General features: G+C 37.0%; 1 protein-coding gene across 3 annotated transcripts; it reads right to left on the reverse strand.

Moving 5' to 3' along the window:
* Positions 1 to 12,421: 12,421 nt before the first annotated feature.
* On the reverse strand, positions 12,422 to 19,236 carry LOC137039155 (uncharacterized). 3 transcript variants are annotated; one of them, XM_067414406.1, is made up of 7 exons: positions 19,061 to 19,236; positions 18,945 to 18,967; positions 18,701 to 18,755; positions 14,851 to 15,177; positions 14,440 to 14,562; positions 13,811 to 13,903; positions 12,422 to 12,465 (listed from the first exon to the last, which is right to left on the reverse strand). In XM_067414406.1, the coding sequence occupies exons 1-6, from the start codon at positions 19,110 to 19,112 to the stop codon at positions 13,851 to 13,853; spliced, it is 633 nt and encodes a 210-aa protein (XP_067270507.1). In that variant the 5' UTR covers positions 19,113 to 19,236; the 3' UTR covers positions 12,422 to 12,465; positions 13,811 to 13,850. The 3 variants fall into 3 exon arrangements, with proteins under 3 accessions (XP_067270507.1, XP_067270506.1, XP_067270505.1); XM_067414405.1 differs by lacking the exon at positions 12,422 to 12,465 and having other exon boundaries at positions 12,766 to 13,903; XM_067414404.1 differs by lacking the exons at positions 12,422 to 12,465; positions 13,811 to 13,903 and adding an exon at positions 14,223 to 14,346.
* Positions 19,237 to 26,196: the final 6,960 nt, after the last annotated feature.

Raw genomic sequence — 26,196 nt, forward strand, 5'->3', positions numbered from 1 at the left:
AAGGTATCTGGTATTTGTATGTATTTACTTACATTTGCATAGACTCAGAAACATACAGCACTGACAGCATTATGTGGTTGCATTCAAATTTAGTAAGTTGTTATGTTCAGTTTACAGAGGAGGGAGGATGAAGAATCATTTTCACACATTAACTGGCACCTCTGAGTCTATCTATATTAAGCTGATGACACTACTCTTTTCTCAAGAGACTCAATTGAAAAAGGAATGAAGTGTTTGCAGTTATTTTCATCTGTATCTGGTCTATAAATCTTAACAAATGTGAAACTCATGGTTCTAGAATCCTATATGTTGACATCTGTTTGCAATTTTAGTTAGCTCTTATTAATAAACAAACAAAAGGAAATCCTGCACACTATAAATACTTGCAAAAATCAGTAACGTTTCGGTCTCATGACCTTCATCAGGATATAATACTCAAAATCCATGACATTTAAATAGGCTCTCAATGGTTCCAGAGAACCATTAATTAGTAAATCACACTCAATGACTGAATGTCTCATTAGCAAAATCATTAGAACCACAACATCATACATACACAAGAACACACACATTTTAGATACAAAATGGATATCACCAATGGGTATGAATGATGAGGCATTATTTAATGTGATGTTATAATGTGTATTGAAGAAGAGTTTTTATGTTTTAATGTAACCATTCATGTGTGTATGTATACTTAAATATATGTATTTGTGTATCTAAAATGTGTGTGTACTTGTGTATGTATGATGTTGTGGTTCTAATGATTTTGCTAATGAGACATTCAGTCATTGAGTGTGATTTACTAATTAATGGTTCTCTGCAATGATTGGTCATGTTAACTTTTTAAATGTCATGGATTTTCAGTATTATATATATATATATATATATATATATATATATATATATATATATATATATATATATATATATAATATTATATTATATTATATTATATTATATTATATTATATTATATTATATTATATATATATATATATATATATATATATATATATATATATATATATATATATATATATACATGCCTGATGAAGGTCATGAGACTGAAACATTGCTAATAAAAAGTTTCTGATTTTTGCAAGTATTGTGTGGGATTTCCTTTTGTTTGTTTATTGAGATTTTTGGATCAGGGTATCCTTCGTCCTACGCACCTATCTATTAGTTACAGTGTGTGATGGTAATTGTGCACTAGTTAGCTCTTATTGAAATGTGATTTTTATTATAAGTATATCTAAGTATTGGTTTAAAAAGGGAATCATTTGAGTTTAACAATTGATTAAAATTAGTGTGTTTTATACAATCATATTGAATTAATTCATAATTTATCAATTGATCCTATCTGATATGCAATTGTATAACACGTGATCCCCAGTGAATGTTTGAGACTTATAGAATGTTTTGATGATTATTCTTTACAATCAATAGAATAATTTACTTCCTGTACTTCCACTTTAAAAAATATTTTAGTCAAGTAAAATTGTCCCAAATTGAAATTGCACTTTATTTAATTTTTTTAAGTATACTAGCTGTTAAACAAAGTCAGTAGCTGTTTTTGAATGTTGTACCATTCACCAGTGAAGGAATACAAAAGGAGGCAAAAATGAAATGGACTCCTATTAAATATTTTAACAGAAAAGTGTATATATTAAAGTCATTAGATAATTCACCTGTCACTGAAGCATAAGCAGTAGTTTGCCATGCATCCGGAGAATCTGCACAAACACAGCAAAAAATTATGGATTAGTGTCCTTACAGAGAGTTGATAGGCAAAGAAATCTGAGGCAAAGAAATATAATTCACTTACTGAAAGCTGACCAAAGGACCAATAAAATTATATAAAGCAGGTTCATCGTGCTGTCATAGATTAGAGAACTATAGATTTCTGAGACACACACTTGGCATTAACTTCCTTTACCACACTGGTAACTGACTTCCTCTCTTAACAAAAGCAGAGTGTATGTAGCAAAGCAGATTCTTAAGAAATATTAGCATATTGTTTGCCAACTAAAGCTGGCATAATGCCAGCTTCCAATTTGAGGAAAAAACGTATTAACAATAGAACGATAGATGCATGGGAATAGTAATAAAATTTCAAAATAGTGTTTATAATTTAAATATGCACACCAGGGATGCCACAATACTCAATATAATATTGAACCGTTCGATACGGCATTCACGGTTCAATACACGCTTGTGAATTGCATTTTTTTTTTTCGGTTTTGCATTCAATTTATTATTTCCATTTCTCTCCGTTTGAAATATTTGACCTCTAGCTCCGACCATGTGAACAAAAGTGTTGAGGTAAACTATAGGCTACACAACTGTAACAGCTATATCGTCACCGTGGTCCTATTGCAGAGTTAATGTCAAAATGCAAAATCAGAAGTTAGTCAAACTAACTCAGTCAAAATAACTTCCATATTAACTGGTACTGTACCATGACTTGATTTCTCCTTTTAACTCCACTGCAACCAGGCAAATAACAAACCCAAGGGCCATAGTAGCTGTTTTTGTTTCCACAACACTTTCTACCACAGAAATAATTAGTTTTTTTTTTTTAAACAAAATCATCAAAGCACAGAGATACAATGAGTATAAATTGTTTTGAATATTACATTTTAATATTAAGTAGGCCTATATAATAAATATTCCAGGCTGCACCGCCAGATATGAGGTCAAGCAGTGAGGTCCCAAATTTGAGCTATTTAGATGGATTCGGGGGGCATGTTACACCTATAATTGTATTTTTTTCTCTGATCTACATATGCGCATTTTAAGATGGTTCAGTGGATGTAACAGATTATCTGTCATACATGCTCTCTCCTAATTTCATCACTCTTTTTCTCTCAGCCCTGTCTCTTCCCCTCCTAAAGCTGAGCTCTGAGTGATAGTCTATTCATTTTCTTCTGTGTCAGTGAAAAAAGTAAACACAGGGTCAACCGATATAACTGACAAGTTAATTCACTAAAGGCTATGAACGCTATTTAAATACATTTAATAAATTAATTCACAGTATGTACACACATACAGTGGGGCAAAACAATATTTAGTCACCCACTAATTGTGCAAGTTCTTCCACTTGAGGAAGGCACTTACGGAGGCCTGTAGTTTTCATCATAGGTACACTTCAATTATGAGAGACAGAATGAGAAACAAATCCAGAAAATCACATTGTCTAATTTTTAAAGAATTTATTTGCAAGTTATGGTGGAAAATAAGTATTTGATCACCTACAAAAAAAACAAGATTTCTGGCTCTCACAGACCTGTAACTTCTTCTTGAAGACGATCCTCTGTCCTCCACTCGTTACCTGTATTAATGGCACCGGTTTGAACTCATAATCAGTATAAAATACACCTGTCCACAACCTCAAACAGTCAGACTCCAGACTCCACTATGGTCAAGACCAAAGAGCTGTCAAAGGACACCAGAAACAAAATTGTAGACCTGCACCAGGCCGGGAAGACTGAATGTGCAATAGGTAAGCAGCTTGGTGTGAATAAATCAACTGTGGGAGCAATTATTAGAAAATGGAAGTGTAGTGATTTTTACTTTTGTCCACCCAAGGACACTAAGTAAGGTAGTGATTGGTACTCACGTCATCGCTGACATTGTGATTTTGGATCACACGTCACTTAAGGTGTGGTTATGAGTACATTAAATGACCACCTTCCCCCCTCTTAGTTTGGGACACTAGTCAAGGCCTTTTACCTTGGCTGTATGAGAACACTCCGCACAGGAGGCTGCCCAGTCATTTATAATGAATGTAAAGGGGGGAGAGTTGGTCAGCTGATTTATCTGAAAGATTGGTTAGATTTCTAACTTGTAGAGCCTTTTCTGTATTATCAGCACAAGGCAGACACAATTGTAATAAAATAGATTTTATTAACAAAAGATAAACAGAACAATTAACACTACTACTAAATTAAAACAATGAATGATAAAGGAATAAATTGCATAAGATGCATAACATACATGTGAGTAAGTTGAGTGTGGCTATAGAAGAGTTACGTTATCTTATGGAAAGATAAACTGTTGTTTCTCTGAAACTAAGGTGAAGAACCTTATTATGCATCAAACAAATAAACGAAAGATTAACGGAAGATATAACTAGCATCAGTTATATTACCTCTAATAAAAATTAGAAAATCATATACTGATAATATCGTATCTGTCGCTGCCTCACAAGCTGCAGATCTTGTGTTGTCTCTCTGGTTTAACCAGAGGCTCAGAACTTGGTGAACTGTTTGTCTCTTTCAGATTTAGGAGACTCAGAACAAGGAGTATCTTTTGAAAGGGTACATTTATCGTTTTCCGAATAGGAGGAGATTGCAATTTGGCGCTTCTCCATTCCAGTGTTGCTATTGGCTGCTGGCATCAGAGAGGGCACACAGTGTGGCCCACCCTTCTTTCCCCTGTGGAACTCATTTGCATACTGTACACAGTTAGAAGTTTTTAAAGTGTCTTTAAAGTTTATCAATGCATTTCTCACTTTCCAAACCACCATCAGAATACCCTTGGCAATATACTAAACAAATAGACACCAAACATGATGGGAAAAGAAATTTGTTCATTAACAGCTGATTATGTGTAAGATGTTGCATTACAAATAGCTGTCACTGAGGATACTTATTTCTCTGAATAAGTATGAGATGAATGCGTGTAGTTTACATCAGTCTTAATGTTTCCAAACATAGTTGTGAATGGATTTGGATGGATCATTTTGGTCTTTCTTTGTTTCACCCACTACTGCTGAGGTCCCGAGGAATGTTTATGGCCTTCACAAACCAGGACATTAGCGATCCGTCTCTAGGTGGGTGAAGGGCAGAAACTGCATGTGGACCAATGAGAAGTCCTGTCCTTCCTGGGCTTGAAACCAGAGGTCTTCTTCTTGCCCTCAAAGAGGTGTCTGGCTGTTGTTCAAGCATCTTTATCTGATTGCGTTGGACATTTTGTTTGTGCTAGTCCACTGTTATGGGCAAAGAGGGGCCCGTCCATAAACTGGGCCCTGGGATGTGCTGTTCACTACAGAAGACATACAAGACCACTGATAATCTCCCTTGATCTGGGGCTCCACTTAAAAACTCACCCCATGGGGTCAAAATGATCACCAGAAAGGTGAGCAAAAATCCCAGAACCACATGGGGGGACCCAGTGAAGGACCTGCAGAGAGATGTAAAAAAGACTACCATAAGTAATACACTATGCCACCAGGGACTCAAATCCTGCAGTGCCAGATCTGTCCCCCTACTAAAGCCAGTACATGTCCAAGTCCGTCTTAAATTTGCTAGAGAGCATTTGGGTGATCCAGAAGAGGATTGGTAGAATGACATATAGTCAGATGAAACCAAAATAGAACTTTTTGGCAAAAACTCATTTTGTCGTGTTTGGAGGAGAAAGAATGCACCATACATACTGTGAAGCATAGGGATGGAAACATCATGCTTTGGGGCTGCTTTCTGAAAAGGGACCTGGATGACTGATCTGTGTAAAGTAGGGCTGCAGCTATCGATTCTTTTTGTAATCGATTAATCGGATAATAATTACTTTTTTCTTTATTAAAGAGGAATAAGAGACAATAAGACGGGTATCTTAAAATTAACATCTAATTTGTTTTCTTTTTAGAAAAATTAAGTTTTATTGCTGAAATTGCATACATTAATAACTGTGAAACTAAACAATTTTAATGCATACAATTGCCATATTATATTATATAAAAATCTATTTCAAATTACTTTAAAAAGGTAAACATAGTTCAATCTAAAACTAAACCTACAACCAATAAATCTAAATAGTAGTAATATAAATAACAATAATGCCAATATAAATAATATAAATATTCTATAAATTCTATATAATATAAATATTCTAATATTCTATAAATAATATAAATAACTAAACATTGTATTTATGTTGTGCAACTTAACTTTCATGTTTCAGCTTCAGCTCAGGCATGACATAAGCATTTACTGTCTTATTTACTCCGATACTGAAGCAAAAAATATTGGACAGGTTAACTTGGAACAAGAGATGCGCGGATCAGCTCTATCGTCACCGAATCAGCTGTTTGAAACAAACCATCCACCCGCACCCGGTAGTCACAACTTCAAATCCTCCGTGTTAAGCGCGATGCTTACACTGAAGTAGGTTGCTTAACAAAAAAAAACTTATTTGGCAAAATTACTTTTACATAAACCAGGGTCGACAACCTATACATCACACGGAGGAATAACCGCTAGAACATGATCAAACGCGAGATATGTTTAATTCAGATAAAGTAGGCCTACATCACACATGCAGGCCAAAATGAGTTTTGGCGTATACATTCCACGACATTGCACACTCGTACTATTTATACGCATTTATGTGTGATTGGGTTGTTGTAACACAGCTTGTTTTAAGTTAGTAGCTATAAAAATGATTAAAGTGTGATATTTAAATTGCACAAATCAATGAAAGCACGCAGCTCTGAGCTCTGAAAGCACGAGCGCAGTTCATCACAAACGCGTGTGCGCGTTACAGCTTGTTCTGATGTTTGTTGCGCCTAGCATTGAGAACATCTAATGGTGCATTTCGAAGATATTATCAAGTAGGATATATAAAGTCTCACTTCACATTTCACACACATCACAATGACGGTGATCCATGCGCAAAGCTGCAAACTCCATCGCGTTCATGTGTTTGGAGTTGCTCGTATCTCATCAGCTGACGTGTGAACTGCCGCAAATGAAACTTAAATGTTCAGCGTCGCATCCTGAAGCTCAACACACAGTTGTCTTCATTTAAGAACAGCGATACTAAATTATATTGTTACTAGTGCTGATGCCCGCTCTCTCTCTCTCTTATTGCGGTCTTTGATCTCGACATGAGCTGAAAACGAAAGTTAAAGAACGACACGCATTCATTGCGTTTTAGCGTGAAATGAGAGTTCTGCGTCTTTATTAAAAATCAACATATTAACGATTTCTCTCATCCACCTGCAATTTTTGGGATGTTTACGCACCTGAACCGCGGATATAAACGCAATCTGCTCATACTCCGATTCCTTACACAAAAAATCTCTTTCTGCAACATCTGTGTGTAGTTAAAGGAACACGCCAACTTTTTGGGACTTTGGCTTATTAAGTGTATCCCTCAGAGTTAGATAAGTCCATATATATCATACTCATCTCCGTGCATCCCATAACTCAGTCTGACACGCACTCCCGCTAGCCTAGCTTTGCACAAAGACTGGAGGTATATGGCTTCAGCTAGCCTATACTGCTCAAAAAGTGACAAAATAACGCCAACATTTTCCTATTTACATGTTGCAATGTGTATAGTCACAGCGCGTACAAATAACAAGGTTACATGAGACACAGCTAGCTTATAAACATACATACTGTGGACTATATTCTCAGAAGGCGCAGCATGGGGGGGGTCTGATTTTTTTTCTCTCAAAAATCAGAGCCCGTTTTTGAAACGATACACTATACTCATAGTCACGCAACCTTAACATTAATAATTTGAGAATAAAGCATAACTCGTGTAATTTGCATAGCGTCTGAGCTTTTTTCTAGACCGAGACTGCCAATTCCCATACTGCTGGCGAGTGTGATATCGTGTTCCGTGAACTTCGCCGGCATATGATGTTATTGATGCTTTGTACAGCAGGCGCCGATAGCCAAAACAAAGTACGCAGTTCAGTTTCTGATTCTGACTGCAGTTGAGCAGAAGACGACACATTCGATTCAACTGAATTAGCAATTGATCTTATAATAGTGGGCGAAGCAAACAAATTTCGCGAAATGCTAATTGCTTCAGTTGTAGCACGATTCCTCTCCATGATTGCAAAGTTCCAAATGCAGTAAATAGGCAGGTTACTTCCTTGTAACCTGCCTATTTACACAATACCAACCCGTTCTCACTCCCAAGGCGTCAAAATCCGAAGCATGGTCAAGTGCCTTCCGCGTCACAATTAAGACGCTAAAGGTGCCCCTGGGCGTCATTTTGCGACCCGCTGGGTGCTCCATTCATTACAATGATAAACCTTTGGCGTCATAAACAGACGCATTTAATTATTTGCGTTTATAAAAGCAGACATGATTTTATTAATATTTAAAGGCTACTTTTATATTTTGGAGCAACTAACTCCACTCCTACCCTAAACCTACCCATATCTAAACAATATAAAACACATACCAGGCAAATAAATGTACAGTCACAGGTATTTATTGCAAAAACTGACCAAAGCAGTATAAAAGTATTAACTCATGTTGCATTCCAAGTCTTCTGAAGTCATACGATATCTTCATGTGAAGAACAGAGTCGATCTTGATGTTTTAATCGCTGAAATGATGATCCCGCTGCCCCGTGAACGAACTCATTTCATTTCTCATTCAAATAATTCAAAAGACTCCTGAGCATGACGCAATCGGTCACAAGACACACGAGAGCCAATGACATTTTACAATCAATGCTGACGTAATGACGCAATTGGTCACAAGACATACGAGAGCCAATGCAATTTCACTATGAAATCTCACGTAACCGGCGCCAATATTTGAAATTTGATTGTGTTTGTTGATGATCTTCTGCGGATGGAGATGCTGATCGCTTTTGGGGATTTTCTTCATACACATCAATCGTTTGGCCTCGGAAAACTTGGTTTATTTAACTTTTTTGAATAACTTGTGTATGCAGTCGTATATGTCAGGCTATATCCTGTGTTTTATATCATGTTCAGACAAATGGGTAGGTTTAGGGATGGGATGGGGTTGGGTTACATGTTAAGCATGTCTAAATAGCGTAAATAAAATAAATGTAACTAAAATTATGCTTGCTGATTAAATTGAAAAACACACTCCAACATGTCATAATGGCAAAATTATAAACTAATACAATTTCACCATGGCGATAACATTACTAATACCCAGCGCGTCTGTGTATGACGCCAAAGGTTTCTCACTGAAATGAATGGAACACCCAGCGCGTCGAAACATGACGCCTTGGGGCACCTTTAGCGTCTTTATTGTGACGCGGAAGGCACTTGACCATGCTTCGGTTTTTGACGCCTTGGGAGTGAGAATGGGTTGACAATACATACAATTCAACCCGCACATGGGGGATGGGAGATCACACTCACAGCACAGCTCAGCTGCAGGCATTCATTTAAACGGATTGGTTGCTAAGCAATAAGGGGTTTTAATCTTCTCTAATTAATTTCTATGAAAGTTAAGCTAGCAAAGGCGTGAACTTAAAACGCGCCAGACTGAACACGCGTTGTGAATGTATGCCGCGAGTGTGGTTGCGATTTCCTCGGCTCTCATCACAAGAGCTTATTAGCTCATTTATGACGTTAAATATAATCTGACTCCTAATCTGAGTTAGTGCTGTGAGACTAATGCGGCCACTCAATCTTTATATATTGAACAGACACGTTTAGGATTTAATTGTAGTGTCTGTTCTCTAACTCAGTCACAGTAATCCAGTAGTGGTGGCTTTGGGAATGGCCTCACAGGGCAGCGAAGCATTCTGGGAATTGTAGTCTTTCATCCCCATGAGAAAAAAATACATTTTCTGTCTTTTCTCAGTCTAGAAGGCACCAAATTAAAAAATAATTTCACATTTCTACTACATTAATGACCCAGTTTAAATACAGATTAATCTTTCCAGCGCTGAAGTACCTCTTTAAGAAAGCAAGGAAAACATTAGTGTTATGTTAAGCTATAAGAGCGCTCAGGCATTGGTGTGGAGAGAAATTAGAGTATCAAAAAGAAATTATTGGAGATCATTTTGTAATAGCATAGGGGAAAAAACAGACATTAACGAGTTATTAATGGGGTATGATTAGGAAGAGGGGAGGGATTCAGAGGAAAAATAATATACCTGTTTTAGCTAATAATGGTACAATAGCAGTAACAGATACCGATAAAGCAGAGATGCTAGTGGAATAATTTGTAAAGGTACACAGCAACGCAGATATTAAAGATGATATGAGGAAGTATAGGGAACAGAGTGTGAAGGACAATATTGAGATATAAAAAAAAAACGTGCAGGATGTAATTTTACAATGTTTGAGATGAAGAGAGCTCTGGCAGGGGTTCTGGTAAAGATGATATATGTAATGATGTAATGGAGGTCCAGGTGAAGATAATATATGTAATGAGATGGTTAAACATTTATCAGATATGTAATTGAGTATGATATTAACAAATTTTAATACGTATGGGAGACAGGGACTTTACCGGATGCATGGAAGCATGGATTTATTATACCGATAGCAAAACCTGGGAAGGATAATACTCACATCAGGAATTACAGACCAATATCATTGATATCAAACATGTGTAAGCTAATGGAACGAATGGTTATGAATAGATTGCCATATGTTATAGAAAGCAAGAACCTTTTATCAGCTTATCAGAGTGGATTTCGAAAAGGGATAAATACCATGGATTCGGTTGTATGTCTGGAAAACGAAATAAGAAAAGCACAAGTTAGTAGTTGTAAGTGTATGTTTTTTTGACGTAGAATAGTCATATGACATGCTTTGGAAGGAGGGTATATTTATGAAGTTAGATAGTATGTGGATAGAAGGGAAAATGTATAATTGGATCTTTAATTTTATGTATGGAAGAACAATTCAAGTAAGAGTGAGGTCCTCATATTCACATACATATCCTATAGAGAATGGTACTCCTTAAGGAAGTGTAAGTAGTCCCATTCTTTTTAACTTGATGTTAAATGACATTTTTTCCAATGTGGATGTGGGAGTAAGTAGGTCATCATATGTGGATGATGGAGCTTTATGGATAAGGGGGCAAAATGTTGCTTATGTAGAAAAGAAAATGCTAAATGCTGTAAATGAGGTTGAGAATTGGGCAAAGATATGGGGTTTTAGATTTTCTGTGGCAAAAACTCAGGTGTTATGTTATTCGAATAAGAAAGTTAAACCATCTATGAATATAAAAATGTATGGCCATCAGTTTGAAGAAGTAAATATAGTTTGATATTTGGGAATGTAGATTGACTCAAAAATAAACTTCAGAATACATATTCAGAAAATGATAGAAAAATGTAAAAAAGGGATAAACATATTAAGGTGATTAGCAGGTGTAGAATGGGGGCAAGTAGACAGTCATTGAAAATAATATATAAAGCAGTAATAAGATCAAACATTGATTACAGTAGCATGGTGTATAGCTTGGCAAGTAAAACAAGTATTAAAATGATTGAGGCAATGAGAATTTGTTGCGGAGCAGTGAGATCTTCTCCAGTGGTATCGTTACAGGTAGAATCAGGAGAAATGCCTCTAGAATTGCGCAGATTTCAGTTGAAGATGGGATATTGGACTGCAGTAATGGGTCATTTAGAATGTCATCCAGTTAAGAACGTTTTAAAAGAATGTTGGGAGAATGAATATAAAGAAAAAGAAAGTTTTGGGAAAGTGTTGGGAAGAAGGCACAGAGCATGGGATTGAAAGTTTCACCATCAATGGCGATTCCTGCAATTCCTCCATGGTTGTTTCAAATGCCACTAGTTGATTTAGATAGAAGAACCAGAACCAGAATGGATGCGCCACCTGGATGCGATCGAGGCGCTTTGGCTTCACTTATCAGGACGTGTACGGCAGGCTTGGTTGTAACCTAACCATTGACATTAATAATCTCGTAAATGATTCACATGACACAGGTTACCGTTAATTATCATATTTTGTTTTTGAAAAGCTTAAAGCAGAACAGAATGGCACAGAATATTTGCCTCCTTCATTAGCCCCATGAATGCAAGGACACCTCAAACATGAGTTTTAAAGCTACATGCACCCAGACCATTACATTGTGTGATTAATCGGGGGCTTCAAGTTAAAATGGAATCGCGAATTGGCACAGTGTTATGAAATCACAAAATTCGAATTAAATATGCTAATATGCAGCGCTGGCGTTGGGGCATCGATCTGTTCTGATCAGCAGTGACTGACTCATACTTACCCTCTTAATTCCTATGGAAACAGTAAGGCTGTACTTCGTTTTTCACACATGCCTTCTCCATTTTTGGCCTAGTTTTTGTTAAATAAAAAATGACACTGTGTAATATGTCATGTTGTTGTTCATCTGAAGTTGTATTTACCTAATTTTAAGACCTGCCAACCAGATGATTTTTTATTATGGTTAGTTTGTGTACTTTCTTTTGCACATGACTGCATACTGTAGAGTTGTATGCAGATATATACTGTATACTGTACACATGCAGATTTAGTTTGGGTTTGTTGTATTTTTGTAGGATTTTTTTAGGTATTCCTCTTTCTTTTGAGCTTTAGTTCACAGAACAAAATATATTTTTTAAGGGAAGCATAGAGAATATGATTCAGATGAGTATGGCAGTATTAAACCACAGCTGCCCCCTACTGGATGTAGTTAGAAAACAGAACTGGCACATATCTGTCATATTCATTTCCCAGTTCCTAAAAAAAAAAAAAAAAAAACACATTGCCACCCTGTACATTTTTTTAATGTATGTATTAGTTCATTTGTTTTATTATTCATTGTAATTAACATCTGCAATTCACATTTTCTTGTATGTCTTTTCAGACAGCTACTGCTTTCTGCTGTACATAGACAGAAATTAAAGCTACAGCAGTAAGTGAAGCATTTATTTTATATTCAATCATACAGTTAAGGGAATGTTACAGCACAAGCAAATTATCGTAATGAAAAAGTATTTAAATTGCAGCAGTGCACAGTTCTAAAGTTGCATCATCAAGTAAAATGTTACAAATGAACATTTTTCTAAAATTGTATTAAAAATAATAATATAATATATATAATATAATATATAATGTAATATATATTCATATATACATTCCAAATAAAATAAGAAATGCAAAATGTTAAATTAACAATTATTTAGTTTTTCACTTATATTTTTACAAAGTTTAAAAACATAAATTAATAATAATACATATATTTGTACAGCATTTGTTAATGTTAGTTAAAGCTGCACTATGTAACTTTTCCGTCCGCTAGAGGGCACCTATTCAAAACGAAGGCGTAGTTCGATGACGCTAAGTTTGAGCGCAGCATCTTGGGACATGTGATCATCTCTCAGCCGGTGGAGAAGTATCAGGATAGGACTCATGGCAGAAATCATGTTCATGGATGTGATTATTAACGTTACTGTAGTAGCAGAGCAGGACCGAGTGTTGTGGAGCTGAGCACAGCTGCTGGAGTGATTGTTACGCAACACACGGCTCACGAGCAACCAGACTTTTATTATGACGGGACACAATAGCCAGCGCCATTTCCGCTCCGTTTATCATATCAGATACATTTAAGTGTGTTTAAAATGATGTCGTTATTCTGTGCGTTCGCTCAGCAGCTGCTGTGACACTTGTTCACATTGCTAAGAGTAAAGAGCTTCTGCAAAATAAAACCGGAAACCGAGGGTAACACAGATATGACGCAATTGACAGGCGACTCCCTCAGACTTCCCGGCTTCTTGGTTAAAATAGCAAATTTCGCACGATTTACAAATAGTTACAAATAGAAACATTTGGGATATTGTAATAACTCAGCTGAACAAAATATATAACACTGGCCTAGTGGGTTTTGGATATTTTACAGCAGAAAATTGAATAATACACCTTTTTACACCTAATACACCTAATTATTTAGTATTAACTCAACTTTGGATTTTAATAATTAGTAAATGTTGAGATTAACTAAGATTAATAAATGCTGTAAAAGGGCAGTTCATTATTGGTTCATGTTAACAAATTAAAGTTAACAAATGAAACCTTATTGTGTTACCAAAGTTTGTTCTTCTTTCTTCAGAAAGTCTTCTGGTTATTTATGCATCCATGTAGTCATTGCCTGTAACAGCTGTGGTGGTGTTGATGGAGTCTGTGTTAACAAACAAACCACACTGAGTTAGTGTGTGTGTGTGTGTGTGTGTGTGTGTGTGTGTGTGTGTGTGTGTGTGTGTGTGTGTGTGTGTGTGTGTGTGCTTGAAAACCACTAAAGCTAAAGAACTGATCAAATCTAATCCTGAACACAAACTCATCAGAAACACATCAGTACAGTAAACCTCCTCAACGTGTTTGTCTTTAAAAGACAACATCAGACAGCATCTCACACCAACAACGGATGTGAGATTTTAATTACACTTTCAGGAAACTATACTGATCTCTGACTGTAGACATTGTGTTATGCCCTTACTGTCATCAGCAAAAAGATTGAGGAAGAGAAACTCTGTTCATTCTCTTCATCTTCAGCTCATAAAACCAAAACCTGTATTTGAGCTTCTTGTAAGGCATCTTTAGCAGCCAAAATTGAGCACGATGGAGCTAGTAATGAAATAAAATGTATAATAAAGCATTTTGAGATGTGTATGCATTTTTATAATTTTCATTTTTAGATTATCTGACTGAAACACACACCTTTATCTTTGCTCCTGATGCTGGTCACGATCACTGCCACAGTCATGATGAAGAGACCAACAGCAATGGAAGAGGAATAGCAGATGTAGAATAAAGATACTCCTTCCTCATGATGATACAAGACTGCGTGGAAATATAATGATGGACAAAAATACGTTTTAGCTTGTATGCATTAGACTATACATTCTCAGACAGACACATAAAAAGATCAGCTCTATACTGTATTTTTTTAAATAGCTAATTATACATCCCAAACATCATCAGATGAGGAAGAAAAAGAAAGGTGGCGAGAGGAAGACAGATTTAAAAAAAAAAAATCAAAATATGAAAATGCAAACACATGGCAATATGGTATTATCTAGGCAGGGATGTAACATCTAAACTTCTATAGCAGAGATGCATTTGTTTTACCTGACTGCTTGTAATGGTAGGTCTGACTGCTCACATTCTTGACTCCTTCATCAGTATGAATCTCATGCACACAGGTGAAGGAAGCAGGTGGACTCACAGTGACCATAAACACACAAGGTCTACTCTCTAAAGAAGAGCATTGGACTATTTCCTTGGTGTAGTTTAGTTCACTCTCCACAGACAGGTCAACAGACTGCATCCACCAACTATATCTCATTGCAGCCATTTGATCAAACATGCACAATACTATCACACTATCACGCTCTCTATCCTCCATCTGTCGGTACACTGTGATGTTCGGCACTGTGATGTTCGGCACTGGAACATCTAAAACACAACACATAAACATGCTGGTGAAATGTGAACGCTACAAATATCTGCAGCTAAAATTGTGCCAACGATAGAGTATGTCTTCTAATGAGCTGGAACTGGATATTTAAATAACAGCTGCACACATCTTAATCTTCATAAATTAAATGTTTAAAGGGGGGGTGAAACACTCAGTTTCAGTCAATCTCATGTCAATCTTGAGTACCTATAGAGTAGTATTGCATCCTTCATATCTCCGAAAAGTCTTTAGTTTTATTATATTTATAAAAGAAATATGGGCTGTACCGAGTCTTTCCGGAAAAAACCGAGCGCCTGGAGGCGTATCGTGTGGGCGGAGCTAAAGAATGACGATCACGAACAAAGCGGTGACATCCTCAAGCGTGGAGAAACCCAATGGCTATCTCAGCTAATACAGATAATGATCTAGAATCAAATCTGAGGCAGAAATAAATTGAACATGAGAGACGTCTGTCTCTGTGGTATGTACTGTATTTAGTGGCCTTTGTGTGTCTTCACTCGCATTTTATGAGGATGTGATTCGGTTTATGGACTATTGTATGCGACTAGACCTTAGAGGTAGCTAGCAAAACGGTTTTGCACGTCAGACTAGTGTAACGTTACACAACAGAGAACAGCAATGGAGTAACCGTTAGCGCATTTGAATGACGAAGCACGCGATCGTGTCGTTTACTGTCGTTTACTCTGTCAAAAACACACTTCTTTGGTATGATTTGGTAAAGTCCTGACAGCAGTGAACAGTGGAGATCCCCTTTGCGACGCAACTGAAACGATGTTGTGAAGCTTCCCGTCATTTCTGCGTTCAAATCGGTTCAAATGCAGCGCTGCCTTCCCGGAATGCTGTGCTGAAGCGTTGAAGTTGCTCGACGTCACCCATAGGAATAAAGTGGAGCGCAGCGCGTATGGAAGGCCGTTTCAGCATAAAAACGTTCCAGCGTTACTCGTCGTAATTATATTTTTACTAGTAACAATTCAATTAAAGAGCTCTACAATTTAATTTGTACTAGTAACAATTACAATTAAAGAGCTCTATAATTAAATTTGTACTAGTAACAATTACAATTATAGAGCTCTCTAATTGTATTTTTACTAGTAACAATTCAATTAGAGAGCTCTGTAATTCAATTATAGAGCTCTGCAATTACACATATCCTTAATGTGTATTTTTACTAGTAATAAATCATTTGAAGAGCTCTGTAATTCAATTGTTACTAGTAACAATTGAATTACAGAGCTCTATAATTAAAAATGAATGGAAGTCAATGGAGACATGACTAGTAATAATTGAATTAGAGAGCTCTATAATCATAATTGTTACTAGTAATAATACAATTAGAGAGCTCTATAATTGAATTGTTACTAGTAAAAATATAATTACGACGAGTAACGCTGGAACGTTTTTATGCTGAAACGGCCTTCCATAGGCGCGGACTATAACGACGAGTGGATCTGCAGCTGAGAGAGTGTTTATGGGCGTGCATTTCCTCTCTCGCTCTAGTCACGCGCGCGCGCACCCTACCGGGAGAAGAGCCCGTACGGCCTGAAGGGGGGATTTTGAAATCCACTGCCGCGTCAATATACCTGTATATATTTATATCCTATAACTTCATAATCAAAACCTTAATTAATATTCATCTTCCTATATTACCTATATTATTATAATGATTCTATCCAGTTATGATTTTGTTTTAGTTTCTTGTTTTCTAAAGTGTGTATTTGGTCTCTGAGGAGTGACTGAGGGTCTGGCCTAGAGATGTGTGATGTGTCACTAAACACTGGCAACAAGGTCGTGTGTTTGGATTTGAGGTATCACACACCCCTAACATGTCAGGAGTGCAGTAACAGCGTTTGCTCACTTAGCCCGGCTTCCAGATATGAAATATGGATTTGTCTTTCATTTAATTTATTATGTTTTATTCCTTTTATATTTCCTTTTACTGAAACACTAAAGACTCAAGATGAATATTGCCTGTACTATTGTGTGTCCCTCTCACTAAAAGAAAGCACATGTTATCAGTATGTTTTGGTAAGAACTGGAGCTTAATCAGCTCCAACCTTGGAGAGACTGTGTATCTGTGTATGTGCGCAATATTCTGTTACAGATCAGAATGGTGTTCAATGGGCACCCTAAGAGATGGGTGGACTTGTTGTTCTGGGCAAGCTGGCGCCTGCTCCAGATCTGGAAGGTCACTACGGGCCTGATTCTGGGGTGAAAGCATCAACAAGTGACACGTCAGTGGAAACGTGCATCAGATTAACTGACTCGAGTGGAAATTTACCATGACTATGCATTGTCTCTGAGCCAATCAGAACCATCCACATCGCAGTAATGACGTGGATAAGACCTTGAAAACGGTATAACTGTTGGGACAATTGTATGTACGATAGGGCGAGGCAACGAGACGGTGAGAGAGGGAGCGCGGCCTACGAACTCCATGTGAGACTTGAAGCTGGCTTCTGCTTTTGAAACTGCAAACTATTCTTAAGTAAATTTTTCTTTTATTTAATTGGAATCCTGACTCTGTCTTCATTTCTTCACTACTGGTCCTGGGTCATAAGCTGTTAACCCCTAACAGGCCCATACAAGGACCTTCCGTTCTATTAACGTCAAGCCGACCCATACTCGAAAAAAACTCTCCGAAACTTGTGAGAAACCGGAAGGAGTATTTTTAACACAGAAATACTTCATCAAACGTCCAACATTAGTTTTTGAAACTTTTTCTGATTAGGATGGGAATCCAAGTCTTTAACAGTGTAAAAAGCTCAGTATGCATGAAACAGCATTTCACCCCCCCTTTAATGTTGCATGGCAGGGCCATCAGAACTCTATGGGCAACTCGCTTGATTCCTCTAATAGCACGCAACTTAGTGTGTGTTACCCATAGATAGTAAAACAAAGGTGTTACCCTGGCGATTTCTCTGCGTGAGAAATAAAAGGTGTGGGGTGTGAGCGTGTGAATGGGTTGAAATGCGTGTGTCGTGAGAGAGCTCGATAATTGATTTATTATCAATTGTCACTTGACTAAATTCATGTAGAAATTATCACGTTTTAGTGATTTTCTTGTTATTGCCGTTTTAATCAGGCTATAGGCCAGAGCCATAAAAAAAAAAAATGGATGGGATTCAATGCTGGGTTAGGCTACTTGTTCGGTCAGACAAGTACAATTCTCTTTCACTTGCCCCTTTAAAAAATGATGTTGAGCCCTGCAAAAAATAACTAACATAATAATGTACAAAACATACTTTAATAGTCAAGTACTTTGTGTCAAAAGGAAGCAGGATGATGCAATGCTATTGTTTTGAGGAAAGTTATTAATGCTTTTAAATTAATTCCAGTGTATTAGTTTATTAAGAGACGTGGCTAAAAAAAGTCACAATCACTTCAACTTAAAACATGCCAGATGCGAGATTGGGGCTTTTTTGTTACTATTATAAATTGTTATTATTTCAAGGACCTTTAATACAGTTAGAACATCGAGAAAAATTAAACATTTGATCATACTTATCACATCATCTAGAGCCCACATTCCAGAATAGTCCATAGAGCCTTCATAGTCCTGTCCAACAAAGCCACATAAAAAAATACAAAACACATGAATAAAACATTTAACATTCTTTTCTATAATACAGTAAGTCTAAGCCAGTGCTGAGAAAAGACTATATATATATATATATATATATATAGAGAGAGAGAGAGAGAGAGAGAGAGAGAGAGAGAGAGAGAGAGAGAGAGAGAGAGAGCATACCATGTTCAACTCCTGACATTTCTCTGTATAAAACAAATAACATTAGTTTATTTTTATTATATTATTTGTTACCTCCACACATTTTAAAGGCAAACTAGGGAGAAAGCAATACTCACGCAAAGCTAAAATTACAACCATCAAAAGGACCCGAAAAAGGAGCTTCATCATGCCTCAAAAACGATTGTGCTTTCTAACACATGCAGCGTGAACCAACTCAGTTTCTGTCTTCAGTTCTTCTCCTTCACATTTCCTGTGCTAAAGAAGTTTAGTCCTTGTCATCTGCATGAGGCACATGTTCTATTAATTTACTACACATTCAATTAAGATCTCCTCATTGATTTAAACTCAATGAATTATCTTTGATAAACATTTGGTTGCCAACAAACTCTTTCCCAGTCATGCCAAAACATCATATTAATATAGTAATTGTTTTTCACTTCTGAAACTTAGACTTTGCAAATTGCAGACTTTGCTCTCTCTCTCTCTCTCTCTCTCTCTCTCTCTCTGAGTGCGTGTTGGGAGTGAGAAGGGTGCGTGTCTGAGAGCGTGTTTTCTGTCGTACGCGATTCTTTATAACTTTCTTTCTGTTTTTCTTATTCTTTATTTTTGTGTTTACTATCTAATATTAATATAGAGTTGTAATAAAAGTTGTGCCGTGCTTTGCACGGAGTATCTGGCGTTAGGTATGGCGTCCACAGGTGGAAGGACGTCATTATCTCTCCGCCATGGTTTCAGGTGTGTGCCAGAGGCGAGTGCTACTGTGGAAGATGTTTTGTTAGCGGTTGGTGAGCAGATGGGCTATGAGAATATATTGTCAGCTTCGAGAATGAACAAAGCAGTAGTAGTCTTTCTCAAAACGGAAGCTTTGGTCAATAAAGTAATTGAGAACGGGTTGTGGGTTAAGGAAATGTTTGTTAATATTACTCCGCTGTTTGCTCCGGCAACAAAAGTAATCATTTCAAACGTCCCTCCATTCATTGAAAACGAAGTCATAGTGAGAGCGCTTACGAGATTCGGAAAAGTGGTAAGTGAGATAAAAACAGTTTCTTTGGGATGTAAGAACCCCGCGCTTAAGCACGTTATGTCTTTTAGAAGACAAGCGTTTATGCTTCTGAGTTCTTCTGATAAAGTACTGGATGTGTCGTTTAGAGTGAATGATGGCGACAGTTCGTACATGATTTTTGCTAGTACGGAAAGCCTGCGATGTTTTGAATGTGGGGAGTATGGACATAAAAGACTATCATGCCCTCAAAAGAAAAACACTTCGGAGGAACCTAGGATTATTGTTGAAACGGATGAACAATTGGTGCGTGAGGATGTGGCGGGGAAACAGACACCAGGAGAGGAAAAGTCAGGTTTGGACGGAGACCCCGTTGTACAGACGAGTGAGGCCAATGGATTAGAGGTGAGTGAGAATGCTGTGAGTGATTTAAACTATGTTGATAAAGAAAAGCCAAGCTGTAGCAATGTAAATGGTACTGAAGTTGTAAGAGAGCAACATGTAGTTAGTCATGTAGGCCTTTGTGGCAGTGGTGAGCAGAGTAGTAATATGGAGGAGGATGATGCGGCTTCTGATATTATGACGCAGAGCCAGGATGATATGAAGGATGATGAGAGTTTGTCAGATTTGTCGGATCTCGGTAAAATTGATGAGGATTTGTACTCTGTGGAACAGATAAATGCGTTTTTGGACGAGACTAAAGGAAAAAGGGTAGAAATAGGAGATTTCTTCCCTGACGTAGAGAAGTTTGTTGCTTCTGTGGTGTGGGCACGTAAAACATACAATCATACAGTGTTATCGCAACAGAAACGGTACAGACTGAAGAAGTATATAACAGTGTTGCGGCAGGGTAAAAGGAACTTGAATGAAAGAAAGAATCGAGGAAAAGCTAAATAAAAATTATGGCTTCATATATAGTTTTGTGTTTCTTTTCCTTTTTCTTCTACTGTTTTTTCTACTCTTCCTATTTCATGGAGTATCTTAGAATAGGCTCTTTAAATGTGAATGGTCTGAGGGATAAGAAAAAGCAGGCTTTAGTATCAGAGTATTTTCATATTAAGAATATTTCAGTAGGATTTCTCCAAGAAACCCATAGTAATACGAGTAATGAGTCTGAATGGGGTTTGTGGTGGAAGGGGGAATATGCTTTAAGTCATTGCTCAAATTTTAGTGCAGGAGTAGCGATCTTGTTTAATCCAACTTTGAAGGCAAAACTTATATCTAGACATGAGATAGAACCTGGAAGATTACTCCTAGTAAGAGCCGAAATACAAAATTTTAAATTTCTGTTTGTTAATATGTATGCCCCTAATGGTGGAACAGAAAGAGTTCTTTTGTTTGAGAAATTGGGTCGTGTTTTAAAAGCTCTTAATTCAAGTGACGTAATTATAATGGCAGGAGACTGGAATTGCACTTTGAATTTTAACATGGATAGAAATGCTGAGGAACCTCACCATAAATCAGCACTTGCATTATCTGAAGTAGTTAAGAGTTTGAATCTCGATGATATTTGGAGAGCGAAAAACCCATCACTTAAACAATATACCTGGGTAAAAGTTACGGATGGCAAAGTTTATGCTGCAAGGTTAGATCGTTTTTATGTGACACGTGATTCAAGTAATAGAGTGGGTAATGTTAATATTATTCCAAATATAATTTCAGATCATAAAATGGTAACCATGGATTTTGTATTGTTAAAGGAAAGAAAAAGGAGTATGTATTGGTATTTTAATAATAAACTCTTACAAGATATTGTCTTTTGTGCAAATTTTAAATTGTTTTGGGAGTCATGGCAAATGCAAAAAGAACATTATGTTGATATAAAACAATGGTGGGACATTGGAAAGGTGCAAATTAGAGTTTTCTGTCAGCAATATTCGTCATATTCAAACACAACATTGAAGACTCGGATACAGGACTTGGAAAATGAGATCTCTGATATAGAGGAGAAAATGATGGCAAGGAATGGACTCTGGTTGGAAGCTGCCCTTTCAGAGAAAAAGCTTCTGTTGAACTCTTTATTGCATGACAAAGTGAAAGGTGCCCTTGTTAGGGCTCGTTTTATTCAAAGTAAAGACATTGACGGACCCACTAAATTCTTTTTTAATTTAGAGCGAAAGACTAATCAAGGAAAGATGATGGTGGGTTTAAAAAATGATGACGGTCTTGTTACTTATGATCCCTGTGAAATGAGAAAAATCGCTGTTGATTTTTATTCTGATTTATATACAGCTAATGTCACAGATTCTAAATGTAAAGAAGATTTATTTTCATGTCTTAAGAGTTTGATGCCCGAGCAACGAGAGGATATTGATTTACCAATCACATTCCAAGATGTGACTAAATCTGTCAAAGATCTTTCATCAGAGAAGGCTCCTGGTCTAGACGGTCTAACAGCTGAATTCTATAAACAGTTCTGGCATGTGATCGGAAAAGACTATTTTGAGGTGCTCTTATTTTCAATACAGACTGGGTCTTTACCTAAGAGTTGTAATAGAGCAGTGTTGTCTTTGTTACCAAAAAAAGGTGATTTATATTGTTTGAAGAATTGGCGACCTGTTGCATTAATGTGTATGGATTATAAAAATTTTTCAAAATGTATTGCCAGCAGATTAAATAATTATATGAGTGTTTTAATCATGAAAGAACAATCTTATTGTGTAAAGGGGCGATGTATTAGAGATAATTTATTTTTAATGCGAGATGTAATAGATTATGCAATGTATAATGATGTTGATTTGGGTTTAATATCACTTGACCAAGAAAAAGCGTTCGACAGAGTCGACCATGCCTATTTGTTTGAGTTACTTAAGACTTTTGGTTTCGGAGATCGGTTTATTTCGTGGGTTAATTTATTGTACAATGAAGCTGAATGTATGGTCAAAGTAGCTGGAGGGTTAAGTGTTCCTATTAAAATACAGAGGGGAATAAGACAGGGATGCCCTCTTTCAGGGCAGCTCTATAGTCTTGCGATTGAACCCCTACTGTGCAAATTAAGAGAACAGTTGACAGGTTTACACATTGAAGGGTCAAATATTTCAAATTATGTGAAATTATCAGCTTATGCTGATGATGTAACGGTCATAATTAGGGACAATAATGATATTAAAGTGGTTTTAGAAAATCTTAAATGTTATGGGAGAGCATCATCAGCACAAATAAATTGGACAAAAAGTGAGGCCTTATGGTGTGGTTCAGAGAGGCTAAATGTCCCACAGCTGCCTAATAATATTATATGGCGCAAAGATGGTTTTAAGTTTTTAGGAGTGTTTTTAGGCTCTGAAACATATAAAAAAAAGAATTGGGAAGGATTATTGGAAAAAGTGTGTCTCCGGTTATCAAATTGGAAATGGCTAATACCTCAGCTCTCCTATAGGGGAAGGGTCTTAATAGCCAATAATCTTGTTGCTTCAACTTTGTGGCATAAATTGACTGTATTGGACCCCCCTGCTGCTGTCACTAAGGACATTCAGAGATGTATTGTTGAGTTCTTTTGGACAGGTCAGCATTGGCTGAAACCTGCAGTACTTTACCTGCCTCTTCATGAGGGGGGGCAAGGTTTAATTGATGTAGATAGCAGGATTGCTGTTTTTAGACTACAAGCTGCCCAGAGGCTGTTGTATGGGGAAGATGTCTGTTGGGCTGATGTGGCTTGTGGTCTTTTGAGGAGAGGAGGACGACTGGGACTAGATCGACACTTGTTTTTAATGAAATTAAATGATGAGATATTAGCCGAGTTAACTCCGTTTTATAAAACTGTCCTGAAATCCTGGAATGTTCTGAGAACTGTTCGTGAAGAAGGAGTTGCAAGTGGATCATGGATTAAAGAAGAACCTCTCCTGTGTAATCCCACATTACCTATGGACATCTTGAACTCTCATTCCATGCTGACTGCTATGGTGAAAGCTAAGTTTATAAAAGTCTCTCATCTTTGGAGTAAGAGAGAATGGTTGCCTTCAAGAGACATTGCGGCAAAGCTTGGTATTAAATCACTCCGAGTCGCAGAAAGATTAAGGACTGAATTTTTATCTGTAATACCATCAACATTTGCAGATTTTTTGGAAGAGGAAACAAAGAAGAAATGTAATAATGAGATGGTTGAGTTTCCAAGTCTGAGTGTAAAGGCAGCTGTGGAGATATGGCCAGAGGATAAAGGAAAGTTGCTGAGTTTTAAAACTCCAGAACTTAGTTTGTTTGCTGATATTGGAAAAAGAGCAATGTATCAGACCTGTGTAAAAGTGAGGCATTTTGAATCATTAAAAAGCGTCTCAGACTCTAAATGGCAAGGGATGGAAGGATTTGATGTTCCCCCTACTGGTAGCTGGAGGACTTTATATAAACGTCCTATCGATAAGAGAACTGCGGACCTCCAGTGGCGATTAATACATGGAATAATAACCACCAATAGACATAGGGCACATATTGATCCAACAGTAACGGATGAATGTCCCTTTTGTCTTAAGTCTGAAGATGTGTTTCACTTATTCTTGAAGTGTGAAAGATTGAAGCCAATGCTTCTGCTGTTGGAAGAATGGAGTACAAATTTGAAATTTGAATTTTCTTTTAATGGTTTTATTTATGGCCCTAAATATAACTATCAAAACAGAAAAAGAGATGTGTTAATAAACTTTTTATATGGTCAAGCGAAATTAGCCGTGTGGCTGACAAGAAAAGCAAAGATGAATGGGAGTGTTTCTACTGATGTTAAGATGACTTTAAGGGGTCTGATATCTGCTCGGCTTACGGTTGAGTTTGCATATTATAAAATGGTTGGAGATCTTGATACTTTTGAACAAACTTGGGGTTTGAATGATGTTTTATGTAAATTAGAAGATGGAATTTTACAAATGTGTGTGTGAGTATTTTTTTGTGATTATTATTATTATCATTTTTTTTTTTTTTTTTTTTTTTTTTTTTTTTTTTTTCTTGTTTGTTGAATATGAGCATATGTGAATATCTCTGTGTTTTATATATTTATATATTTTGATTAATTGTTAAAATAAAGAAAGACTAAAAGTCAAAGTCTCTCTCTCTCTCTCTCTCTCTCTCTCTCTCTCTCTCTCTCTCTCTCTCTCTCTCTCTCTCTCTCTCTCTCTCTCTCTCTCTCTCTCTCTCTCTCTCTCTCTCTCTCTCTCTCTCTCTCTCTCTCACTTCCGGTGTGTTTGTTGAGCGAGTGTGTGCAGAGCGGAGCGAGCGTGGTGCAGAGTGGTGTGAGTGAAGTTGCTTTTTTTTTCTTTTTTTCTGGTTATTTTTTTCTTTCTGATTTGTTTTTTAAGTTTGTTAGTTCCGTTTGAGGGCCGTGTGTTTTCCGTGTGGAAGCATGTCGGCCCAACAAGCGCAGGGGTTGAGTTCACTCACGAGACGCCATGCGATCAAGGTGACGTCCGCGGTGACAGTTGAGCAGTGTTGTCTGGCCGTCGCGGAGGTCGTGGGACACGCTAGTGTTTTGTCTGCTTCTAGAATGAACATGCCACAGTGGTTTTTCTGGATAGTGTAGATAAGGCGAATGAGTTGGTAGAACGGGGAATTGTTATTAATGGGGAATTTATTCCAGTTCTCCCACTCTCCTTACCAGCCAAAAAGGTGATTCTATCTAATGTGCCACCTTTTGTTAGTGATGGTTTCCTAACGCAAGCGTTGACACGCTATGGAAAGTTGGTGTCCCCAATAAAAAAAATTCCAATCAGTAGCGAGTCACCGTTATTGAAACACATTGTTTCTTTTAGGCGGTTTGTATACATGATTATTCCGGACGATGCTGATTTAGACGTTGCACTGAATTTTCGAATTGATGATTTTAGCTATGCTATTTATGTCACTACAGGAAAAGTCAAATGTTTTGGATGTGGTAATACAGGGCATTTAATTCGGAATTGTCCAAACAAAATTAATGAGGGTGAAGAAGGAAAAGAAAACGAAGCAGTAGAACAAGGTGGTGAAGAAAAAGATGGAAAGGAGTCTGAGGTAGAAGTTCAGGAAACAGGTCTGGTTTTGGTACAGAATGTTGTGGATCATTCAGTAGAAGTTGAGGCTGATGCAGCATCTCCGATTGAGCAAGTGGATTCAGTGTCTAATGTTCCACCACCTACACCTGTTGATTTGAGTGTTTCTGATATGGTGGTTTCTTCAGAAGGTAGAAAGGAAAGTGCAGATGGTGAAAAAAATACATTTAGTGTAGTGAGTGAAGAAGCACAGTTAGCATCGGAACAGGAGCAATTTTTTTTCAAGACTCCTCAAAAAAGGAAGATGACA

This window comes from Pseudorasbora parva, chromosome 13, assembly GCF_024679245.1.
Source record: "Pseudorasbora parva isolate DD20220531a chromosome 13, ASM2467924v1, whole genome shotgun sequence".
Lineage (NCBI taxonomy): Eukaryota > Metazoa > Chordata > Actinopteri > Cypriniformes > Gobionidae > Pseudorasbora > Pseudorasbora parva.

Bases quoted from the DNA above. Each gene is read 5' to 3' on its own strand.
- LOC137039155 (XM_067414404.1), bottom strand. From the start codon at position 19,112: ATGATGAAGCTCCTTTTTCGGGTCCTTTTGATGGTTGTAATTTTAGCT. The intron at 15,178-18,700 runs GTATGATCAAAT...GTTGTGTTTTAG, and splicing joins GGCTCTAGATGATGTGATAA to ATGTTCCAGTGCCGAACATC. The intron at 14,563-14,850 runs GTAAAACAAATG...ATTTCCACGCAG, and splicing joins CTACCATTACAAGCAGTCAG to TCTTGTATCATCATGAGGAA.